The 10,933-nt window shown below is 47.4% G+C and overlaps 1 protein-coding gene across 4 annotated transcripts; it reads right to left on the reverse strand.

Moving 5' to 3' along the window:
* Positions 1 to 3,026: 3,026 nt before the first annotated feature.
* NDUFS5 (NADH:ubiquinone oxidoreductase subunit S5) lies at positions 3,027 to 9,819 on the reverse strand. 4 transcript variants are annotated; one of them, XM_090058177.1, is made up of 4 exons: positions 9,730 to 9,819; positions 6,480 to 6,504; positions 5,799 to 6,016; positions 3,027 to 3,384 (listed from the first exon to the last, which is right to left on the reverse strand). In XM_090058177.1, the coding sequence occupies exons 3-4, from the start codon at positions 6,012 to 6,014 to the stop codon at positions 3,280 to 3,282; spliced, it is 321 nt and encodes a 106-aa protein (XP_089914303.1). In that variant the 5' UTR covers positions 6,015 to 6,016; positions 6,480 to 6,504; positions 9,730 to 9,819; the 3' UTR covers positions 3,027 to 3,279. The 4 variants fall into 4 exon arrangements, with proteins under 4 accessions (XP_089914303.1, XP_089914306.1, XP_089914305.1 ...); XM_090058180.1 differs by lacking the exon at positions 9,730 to 9,819 and adding an exon at positions 8,699 to 9,534; XM_090058179.1 differs by lacking the exon at positions 9,730 to 9,819 and adding an exon at positions 8,314 to 8,642.
* Positions 9,820 to 10,933: the final 1,114 nt, after the last annotated feature.

The raw sequence follows: 10,933 nt of genomic DNA on the forward strand, positions 1-10,933 counted from the left end.
TGAGTGAGATGCACAGGACCACAAGAAAACACTGGACCAGCTTAGAGCCTGCTACAAGGTGCAGATCTCACTGAAGTCATAGGGAGAAGCACCTGCTTAAACCAGGGTTCTCTTTGCATCTGAGGGCATTTATAGACATGCTCCAGGAGGTGAAAGGGGGTGTTTTGATTAGCGCAGCTCTGAGAGCCAGGCTAATTAAAGTGCCCAGAGCATCATATGTCCCCAAACTGAAAAATGTCACTGGGGTGCTTTGAACAAACCTTAAAGTGCCCCGCCATCATTTTTCAGCACAGGGATGCCAATACACATGACGCTGAAGCGTAGTACTTACCTCTTGCCAGCAAGGGGGCAAGTGATGCCAACCGTGCTGCTGGCTTTTGCATGAGGCCGTTTATCCACCAGGGCCTGGTCTGAGAGCAGCAGCTCGTTGCCCATTGACCACCAGATTTCAGGGGAACAACTGGTGTCATCTGCCACCTGAGCCAGACCGGAACCAAGGCTCCTTATCCCAGAAGTAACCCCAATTCGGAGAGACTTCCACTTCTACCCAGTACCTGTTTCCCCCCACAGCACTACTCCCCCGCCAGAGGAAAGGTGCAGCTGTTTGGAGGAAGGGATTATCAGCTGTCTGCGTTTCTCTGCAGGTGGAGGGGATGTACACATCCAGGCCAGTTACATTTCTCGCTGACTGCACAGTGGGCAGTAGGAACCAGTATTAATTGTTCTAGTTCACAGAGAGACCAGAACTGAGCTCTGCCACAAAGCTATTTACAGACAATGCTGCTGGCTTAGCACATACCTTGTCGTAGCTTCAGCTAGTTCGGCTGCAGCCTCCTCCTGGGAGTTTAATGCCAGCTCCTTTAGCAAAACCTGAAACCTAGAACATCCCAGGGTCCAACAAACTTTAAAAACCTAAGATTTGGAGAGAGAACATTAATCTGCTCTCTGTGAACTGGGGGCTGTTATTTGTTTCTCCTTCTTCCTTCCCTTACTTATGGCATATTTCTGCCAAGAAGCTTCTCTCAGCTACCTCCTCCTTCAGCTTGAGACCAAGGAGCCAATTCCTATCTTTGTGCAAACACGTAGAGAGGCCCATGGCTAAATACCCTGCTGACCAAAGGAGGGAGAGCGGGATCAGCATGGACAGAATTCAAGAACAATACATCCTTAATAAAAATGAGATGCTTTTGTTACCCTTAAGAGTTGTAGTGATTATATATACACACTGCTTGTGCACAGCAATTTCTAGCACATTTCTATCACCTTAGTTGTGCGTTTCCAAAAGGATCAAGAAATTCATAATTTCTACATGCATCAAAGATGTAAATACCAGGCACTGGGATTAAAAGTCCTGGATTAAAGGGAGACATTTCCCATCTATATTTCCAGGTACACACTTGCTTTCAGAACTGGCTCAGCAGTCAGGGGAATGAGAGAGAGAGAGAAAAAAAAAAGAGATTTTGCATTTGGAAGGAAGAGATAAGGGCACGCAGCTCCATTCCTCAGCTCCCAAGTGTTGATAGGCAGCTGTCACAGCGAACAGCTCTGTGGAAAGAGTGCAGTTGCCAGACACAGCGGGCCAGCTTGGAGCATTGCCAGTCATCCATTAAGAGAGCACAGAAACACAGTGAACTTGTACAATTGGTTGGCCTGATATGCAGGATTTAAAAGCAAAATTTTACTGTCGCAGAGCAGAGATCAGGTTGTTACAGGCTGGGGGGGACAGGAGGAAATCTTCAGATGTCCTGCAGGTTTCTGAATCTTCCTGAAAAGGACCCGTTTTAACTAAGAAAGTCTGGCATGTGGTTGAAATGCTTCAGGTTGCTGTTGTGTCCTTTTGCCACACTGCTATCTGAGAAAACCAAACAGGCTCCAAGAGGACAGTCATCCACATCACATGCCTACGACTTGCAGCCATGCCCACACTTCCCGAGAGCAAGTTCCCTTCTTCCAGAGTCATTCTGAATGCAATGCTTTGGCTCCGAGCTCCACCTGCCGAGAACGCAACGCTGAACTCGTCCAACCAACTGTTCTTCCTACTGAGCCCCAGTCCTCCAGGGCCCCAACACGTGCGAGAAGGCAGAAAGAGATACAGGCCTGCACTAGTTCCAGAAAAGATGCAAACGATCAAACTGTACGGGAGTTTGGATCTAAAGCTGAAGGGAGGTAGGTCCATCTCTCAAACAGCTTGTGAACCAACCAGTTTGAGAGCCGAGGAAACTCAAATTTCAGCAATGTTCTGGCTTTACAATTTGGTATCACCCGACATAAAACTGCTTATATCCTTTCCACAGTAACTTGAGACTATCACTCGTATGAAGACCCTTATTTTCCTCCATTATTTTTTTCACCTCTTTTTTTCCTCCTAGTTGTTTGTACAAAAGGATTTGGAATATTACAAATAATAAAGGTTGCACTGAGGCTAGCAAGACCCCTACTAGGAACCAGATGAATAAGGAAAAGATTCTGGCAGGAGCATTTTCCAGCTCCCCATGGAAGTGGTTTCTACAACTGCTGTCTTCATAACGCACAACCTGCCACCCCCTCACCTATTAACAAAATAAAGTGTTCTCTCAAATAAAGGGAATGGCTTGAAAAGAATGGAGCAAGTTTCAGAGTGGAGTCTGCAAAGAGCAAGGGCCTGGTTGCAAAATTTTCCCAGAGCCCTAAGAATTTACAATTCAGCTAAGGGTTTATAGTTGGGGCACTGAAGCTTTATTGCGGGACCCTGACAGTCTGAAATAGCTGTAAAGTTACTTCCTAAGTGCAGGGTGTAATCATTCCCTCCACTGGCAGGGATAGGGAGATAGAAGGCAGCTAGCTACTGCAGGAGGCGCTGAGCATTCATAGCTACTTTTATCTTCAGCTGGAACTGGGGACATTCATTATCTCCTAAGCTAACGTTCTAGAGATCTTTGGAGGAGATATTTTAAAGTGGATCTGCGAGCCGTCTTCAAAAATCAGGATCCTTCCCACTCAGGGACACTAAACCATATTTTATTCAAGAAAAGCAAGACAGAACCACGTGAAGTTTTCCAAGGGAGAGTTTTACTTTCCAAATCAATCAGTTACTGGTACCACTGTTATTTAAAGATGACAGGTCTTTTATAGAGACCGTATGCTCCCAGTATAGCTGGGCTGCAGGACAGAGACAATCAGCAAGACAGCTCCACAGCAGGCATCATTGGATGAACTTTTACAGAAGTTTCATTCTCACAACATGTGCACAAAGGGAGATGCATGGTAAGCGCTGCTGTTTGAGGGACTCCTACCAGATGATCAAGGTCTGGTTTCCACTTTGCCAGAGTGGTGGGGAGGTGGTGTATACTTTCCTTCCTTGATCAGTTTATCTCTTTGTTTAATAATGGCCGCCAGACGTTGTGCCTGCCAAAGACAGATGAATGACTGAATATAGACTACAGTAGGAAAAGCCATTAGGTTCCTTTAAGGCCTTTCTCAAGCCAGTCGAGGCCCAAATGCCGACTTAGAAATAGCGACACCTCCCCAAAATCCAGTTGCGATGAGAATTTACTCAACAAATGTGAACCACTGCATTGGACAAAATGGCAGACTGGAGCACACTGGTGTCCAACCAGAAGAGGCTGTAAAACCCAGTAATTACTGCCACACATACACCGTTACATAGTAAAACAATCTCTAAGACACTTAGTTGTCTTTAATAGATAGGCTCAGAATTGTAAAAATATTTTTCACTGTCATTTGTCATCACTGCTGGAAAACCTGAAACAAGAACTCGTTTCCCTTCAGTATTCTTTTTTCCCTTCCCTCAGCTGAGCACACGCAGAGAGGCATGTCGTTATAGATCAAGGGCTGGAGGATACGGTGTTTTATGTGCATGGCTGACTCGTTTTATGGAAAAGCAATAAATAGGATTACATTGGCTTTGGAAACAAAGAGAAACCAAAGCAAGCCATAGTAAAAGCAACACAGATTTCAGAGATGCAGTTTATTTCATGCTACAACAAAAGATACTCTATAACAGACTTCCCCATCAGGGGATTCTTTCACGCACCTAACTACAAGAGGTAACCATGCACAAGCTTGTATTAACAAAGGTAATAACCTTGCCTTTATACCATGAAGCCTCAGACAGACACAGTCCCTTTCCCTAATTTAAAGCACTGCACAGCTGGACTGCAATCCTAACTTGATTCCTTCAGCTATCATAAGATAATAGGCACTACAAGTAATAATCATATGTCCTCACTAAGGACACAATTTTAATACAGGCAGTCCTTGACTTACAATGTTTCAAGTTACAATATTTTGCACTTACAACATTTCCAAATTGACATTGTTTCAACTTTCTGACCTCAGTTTCAACTTTCTAATGCTTGATCTGATGCTATGCCCCGCCAGCGAACAAGTTTGTTGCATTGCTCGTCTCCCTGGAGAACATCTGTCCAGACTTTCTTGGACACATTATTTAAGAAAGCCAACGAGACTCCAGAAAAACCTGCAGTCAAGACTCCCGAGAAGACTCCAGCCAAAAACCCTTCAAAAAGTCCAATCCAGAGCCCTTCAAACAGTCCAAAGTTACCTCAAAGAAATCCTTCCAAATCAACATGATTGGTATTTACAATAGTAATATATTAATGTAGCTATATTACTCATATATAATTGATAGAGTTCAAAATTCTGGGGTATTTTTGGTGAAAATAGGGTATCAGGCCTTGGTTCAGGAACCAATCCATCATTTATAATATTGTTGCTTATGAGAAAATTGGTTTTGAGTAACAACGTTTTGGCTTAAGATCTGGTTTTCAGGAACCAATTGTGTTGTAAGTCCAAGGACTGCCTGTACAGGGAAAATTCAGAGCTGCTAGCTCACTTTATGATCTTTAACTTGTTTTACCATTGGTTTATAAAGCTTTGTAGACAATGACACCTAAGCCCATTATTATCATTAACATGATAATCAACATTTCTTCTCCTGAAGTCCCATCAACGTGTCTTCTCCTAAAGTCACTTTCTGCCCCTCTCCCCCAGTGCCATGACACTCAGTCCTGCTATGCACATGCTGCCTTTGTCTACTTTTTCTCTGTTCATGCAGGTTTAGGGAACAAGAGTCATATCTCTAGGCAACTTTACAGTGTTGGAAGAACATTTTTACAGAGCACTTGAGGAAACAGGAGGATACAGCTGCTTGATTTTTGGTTAGCCTGTGCTGTTACACTCCTTGGAACTCCCTTAGGAAGAAGGGATCTTTGATATATAAATTAAAATATGGATTTTCCCCTACTGAATAATGATGATGTCAGGGGCAGGAAGCAGGATGTGCAACAGCAAAAGAGGAGTTTGGAAAGCTGGCAGTGCACTACAGCATCCCACAATCTCAACAGCCCATGGCTCACAACTGCCATACAGTATCCATCTGCTTAGCAACCAACCTGTTCCTTCAGTAAGAGGTCTGAAGACAGCCTTTCTGAAGCCTGGTTTGTTTAAAAGTGATTTCAAATAGCAGTGGGAGTCAAGAGAGTCAGACACAGTGATCTTTCAGTGATTTCCTGGCGACACGCACACAAAATTGAACTTCTCATGCCTAATATGGCATGAATATCTAAAATGTATTTGCCATTGGATCCAACTGAAATCACCAAGAACTGCAAAACATACCTAGGGGTAAAATGTGGTTCCTAGGGATTAGTGACAGGTGTGCAGCTGTCACTCCTTGTACAAGATTGATTCATTCTCTCTGTACTGGGTTGATTTATTCCAGTATTGACACTACAGGTGAGGAGTTCACCCTTCCCCATATCCAGCTTCTTTTCTCTTACCGTTTTTGCCTTATGCAAACACTCACAGAAGTCTTCGTATTCAATCCTGCATTCGACATTGGCACGGGTCTGCCCAATGCCATGGGAGCACTCAATCCAGTCCTTCTCAAAAGAATAGCACCGACTTGCCCTTTTTAAAGGCTGCTCTGAGCTCAGATTAATCAACCATTTGTCCAGATTGATATTCAGCGCACCCTGAAGATCCCAATACGCCATGGCTGAGAGACAAATAGAAAGAGAGATAAAGACGGGCTGATGCAAGACTAGACTAGAGAACAGCCTTAGTGAGACAGGAGCCTATGTTGTTGAAGCAGATTGACCAAACAAGGGTCTGCAGCAATACACATACAATTTTCCCTGGGTGATTTATGCAAGAGTTAAAGGCTCGCCTGATACATGCACGCACACACTAGAAGTGCAGTGATACCAATATAAAGATATCGATTGTTGGATCAATACCGATATAAAGAAAATTGGCTGTATCAGTATACAGTAGTAATAAAAGACACAGCTAAACAGCACAGACTTAATGTTTGAATTGCTTGGGTTCCTGCAATCAGTGCGAGAAGCTAGACTGAGACAATAATCCTAAACACCACATGCTGAATTTTTACCAGCAAAAAGAACATATACTTTTTTTTTTAAAAACAAAAAAAGCTGTCCTATGAATGGAGGTCTCACCTAATTTATCTTCCAAATATAGCTTCTGGAAAAAAAAAGAAAAGAGGCAGGTGTTATATAATACTTTATCAATTTTGATTAAAATAAAGAGTTAATTCAATTAAAGTAAGTGACCTGATGAAGAATATCTTGCATTTGAAAGCTTGTCTAACTCTATGCCTACTGTGCAGTTGGTCCAATAAAAGACATCATACTAAGAAGTCCTTACCTCTCAATTAAAATAACTGACAAGAGCTTTTAATACCAGACAATGCGCTTAGTGTGGTTGGCTGAGCAAAAATAAAAAGTCTGTGCCCCGAAACACTTGCAGTTTAAGACATGGACTACATCAAAGTCTCACTGGTATAGTACTATATTTACCTGAACCCAAGATGACTTTGAATTTAAGACCACTCCCCCATAATTAGATTCTAGATGTGGAAAATTAAAACTTTGATATAATAGTTCATATTTAGAATCTAGTTACTGGGGGGTTGTCTTAAAATTCGTCTCACCCACTGCTGATGCAGGAAAAGAGCAGTAGGGGGCCAGGTAATGGGGACAGCAGAGGCAAGAGCGCAGGTAGGGGGAATGCAGTGCGGAAAACAAGGGCAAGAAGCAGGGGTGAAGAAAAGCATGCATCTTCCCCTTGCTCCCCTGGTGACAACCCCCCTCCACCCCAACCACCTACCTCCCCCTTCTGCTGCTTTTATCCTTGATCCAAGCACAGGTGGAGCCCACAGCTGCTCCTGCCTCATGCTATGGGGAGATGCTACTCTGCCCTGCTCCTCTCCCCCACCCCTGCTGGCTGGGAGCAGGCAGCCTGCCACAGCTGAGAGTCTACGGCTGCAGCTGGGGACTGTGGGGAGCCACTGTGCAGGGACACCAGGCTGGCTGGAGGCCTCAGCAGCAGTGGGCAGATTCCTCCTTCCCTGCCTGGCTCCTGGCCAGCAATTGGAGCAGGGCTGGACACAAGAATCTGCAGGCTGCCAATGCTGTCCCTGCCCCAACTGCGCTTCCTGCACAGCCAATTCTCCCAGCTCCTAGCTGTGATACTCAGTTTTAAGATGAGGCTTCGTTTGATGAATTGCAGGGGGAACCTCATTTCAGACTCCAGTAACTATGGTAATCTCACCTAAGGAGGGACTGCTTTAATGACAGTTTTATACTGCCAAAAGCCTTAGCCTAAGCGTTATAATGCCTCAGGAGTGCTCTGCTGGTCTGTGTTGCAGCCATTCCAGCGTAGTCAGGCTTCGCCAATACGTAGCACTATGCTGCAGCCATGCCCTGGGGCTGATATAGCCATACCAACAAGTGTTTTCTGAATTAGAGACATCCCAAGACCCTTCTCCTGCAGGTGCTTCCACTTTCATTCACTTGCACAGGGTGACTCGCATAAGCCGTGTCCCAAACACGCTGACACATTGGCTGGGCACCCCAAATCATGCTGGGTCAAGGCTGATGGGACAGGCACCAAGGCCCCTGCTACACATGACATGTATTATGCAAAAGGAATCAGGACTCGTGGTGGAGGTGACAGCTTTTATTAGACCAACTAGATCTAGTAAAAGATCTGTTGGCCTAATAAAAGATATCACCTCCACCACGAGTCCTGATTCCTTTTGCCACTAGACCAATACAGCTGCAACCTGGATACCTGATATATTATGCAATTCACTGTCAAATAGTGCAGCAGTGAGATGGGGCCCACATGCCAACTCACTGTCACATGATAAAAATGACCGTCCAGTTATGAAAAGAGCCAACTACCTAGACAGTTAGTGCTTGAAAAGGCATAACAACTCCACAGTTGCTTTCTTATAGCCTGCATCCGTAAAACACACCAGATACACACCCATGTCGACGGCTCTGCTGCGTGCAGGAGCCGCTCACTGAGGTCCCCGGTGACTGGCAGGATCAGTGTCCCCTTGCTGTGAAGGAGGCTACAGGCATCCTAGGCTGCATTACCAGGAGATCCCCTGTCTGTTGGCTACAGCTACATTCATTCCCCTTCCTCCGCCCGGCCTGTCTCTCACCCACTGACTACCTCAATTTACATTTTCATCAACGGGCTCTCCCACATGTACTGGCCTCTGGCTGCTTTACTACTCCATCTAGGTAGAGCACAGACCATCTGCAGATGCTTCCTCAGCCTGGTGAAGGGTATCTGTACCCAAAAGCTTACAAAGAAGAATATGTCCAACTATCTGAGTCAGTCTAATAAAAGATATTGGACTTACCCAAAGAACCTGGCTCCCCTCTATTCGACGCTGGGCATAGGCAACTGGTGCCTCCCGAGTCTGGGGGGGGACGCCAGATCGCCAACGGGAGGGAATGGTCCCCAGTAACTGACTGCTGAGTGGGGGGAGGTGGGGGGGTGTCCCCCAGCACTCCCAGATTCGCAGCTGGCGCTTCCAGGGGGTGTGCAGCCAATCTCAAGGGATGCACATGCACCCGCATGCACCCCCTACACGTCGCCAATGGCACTGGGGAGGCCACACCTGGAGTCCTGTGTCCAGTTTTGGGCCCCCCACTACAGAAAGGATGTGGACACATTGGAGAGAGCCAAGTGGAGGGCAATAAAAATGGTTCAGGGCCTGGGGGACATGACTGATGAGGGAAGGCTGAGGAAACTGGGCTTGTTTAGCCTGGAGAAGAGGAGACCAAGAGGGAATTTAACAGCAGCCTTCAACTCCCTGCCGGGGGGTTGCAAAGAGGCTGGAGCTGAACTGTTCTCTGTGGGGGCAGACAACAGGACAGGGAGCAATGGGTTCAACCTGCAGCAACGGAAGTTGAGGCTGGATATTAGGAAAAACTCTCTAGCTAGGAGGGTGGTGAAGCACTGGAGCAGGCTCTCCAGAGCAGTGCTGGACTCTACCCCCTGGAGGTGTTTAAGCCCCAGTTACAAAGCCCTGGCTGGGGCTGAACCTGCTCGGAGCAGGAGCTAAACCAGACATGACCCCTGAGCCCCACTGTCTGCGACTATGCGCACAGGCTGGCCGCGCAGGTGCCGGGTGATGCCGAGCCCGGGCTCGAACCTGCAGCCCACGGAGGTCGCACAGCCCAGGGTACAGTGCGCATGCGCCTACCAACACTTCCCCCCCCCCCCGTGCCCCGCGCATGCGCGGGCCAGCAAGAGCGCGCTCCCACGCCAGCCCCATGGGTCCTGCAGGAACCGGCGACCGAATCCAAAGGCCCCTTCCCTTTCTGCACCCGCACGGCCCGGCCCTTCCCTTCTCTTCCGTCCGCAGCTGCCCCGCCCGCGACCCACCGCCTCCTGCGTCCGTCCACTCGCTTGCGACAGTTCCCTGCCGTCAAGCACTTCCTGCCGCGCGACACCAACGCTGTCTTTACTGGGTGACGTCACTGAAAGGGCAGGGCGAGGTGAAAACCATAGAGGAAGGAGACTAGAGCGCCCCCTTGCAGCCTCTTCCGCTTTGGGTTGGTCTGCGCCCCCTGTAGGCCGGAGGGGGAATCGTTTCCCTGCGCGCCCCGCAAGGGAGGGGAGGCCAGCTCAGAGCTGCTCACTGGCTTTCTGACTTGGCCATGCCAAATGGAAGTCTGTTTCCCATTATTAAAGTGGAGATAATTTTCTTTATTTCGGGTGTCAAGAGAGTTAATTAGGGACCACATAGATCTGTGGCTCCCAACGCCGGGGCACAACCCAAATCAGGGTCACGGGGAATCCACCCCTTGCTCCGTCTGTCCTGTCCGTGTGGCTCTTGCCGCCACTGCCCCCCACAATCCCAGCCCAGGTTCTGCTGGCACTGCCGGGCATGAGTCCATGGTGAGGGCCAGGAGTGGGGGTTGCAACCCAGATTTAGGGTACCTGCAATAAAATGTTGGGAGCCACTGGCATAGACCAACAGAGACACGAGAATAGATATCACAGTGTGAATGTTTCCTGATCTCCTTAGCTGGTCAGTCAGGCTCACTGATGCGTGCAGTCACAGATGGGCACTGCTTTTCAAGGTCGTGTGCTGTTGAGGCACCTCATGGGCTGCTCCATAGAAACCGCAGGTTCCTACATGCCTCAGCATAAGCGAGGAGATGGTGAACAACATTGAACAAGATTCCCCTGGAGCCTCAACACCAGTTCCCCGGTTGACTTTGAGACTGCTATTTCTGCTGCACTTTCACGGACACCTGCAGCTCCTGCTTCTCTTCCGGTGAGCTGAACTAGGAGCGTGCACTTGGTCAGACCTCCTCAGAGTCTACAGGCATCATGTATTTTCTTTCACATGCATATAATTTGTTTGTTTAAGGGGGCAATGTGTAGTAGTCAGCTAAGTTTATCTGTGCTCTAGCCAGGAGTCCCTAGAGTACAATCATCCCGATAGAGGGAACTGTTTCCTTACGGCTGGGAAAACCTAGGCTGGCCTGTGCATATGTGCTAAATGGTGTTGGGATAAAGTGTTACCCTTTCTCTCACTTTCCTGGGAGCTGCTGATGTGCTGTTTGGCCTGGAACAAAGC

Source organism: Crocodylus siamensis, chromosome 7 (assembly GCF_052110815.1).
Source record: "Crocodylus siamensis isolate JL-2025a chromosome 7, ASM5211081v1, whole genome shotgun sequence".
NCBI classification, from domain to species: Eukaryota; Metazoa; Chordata; order Crocodylia; family Crocodylidae; genus Crocodylus; species Crocodylus siamensis.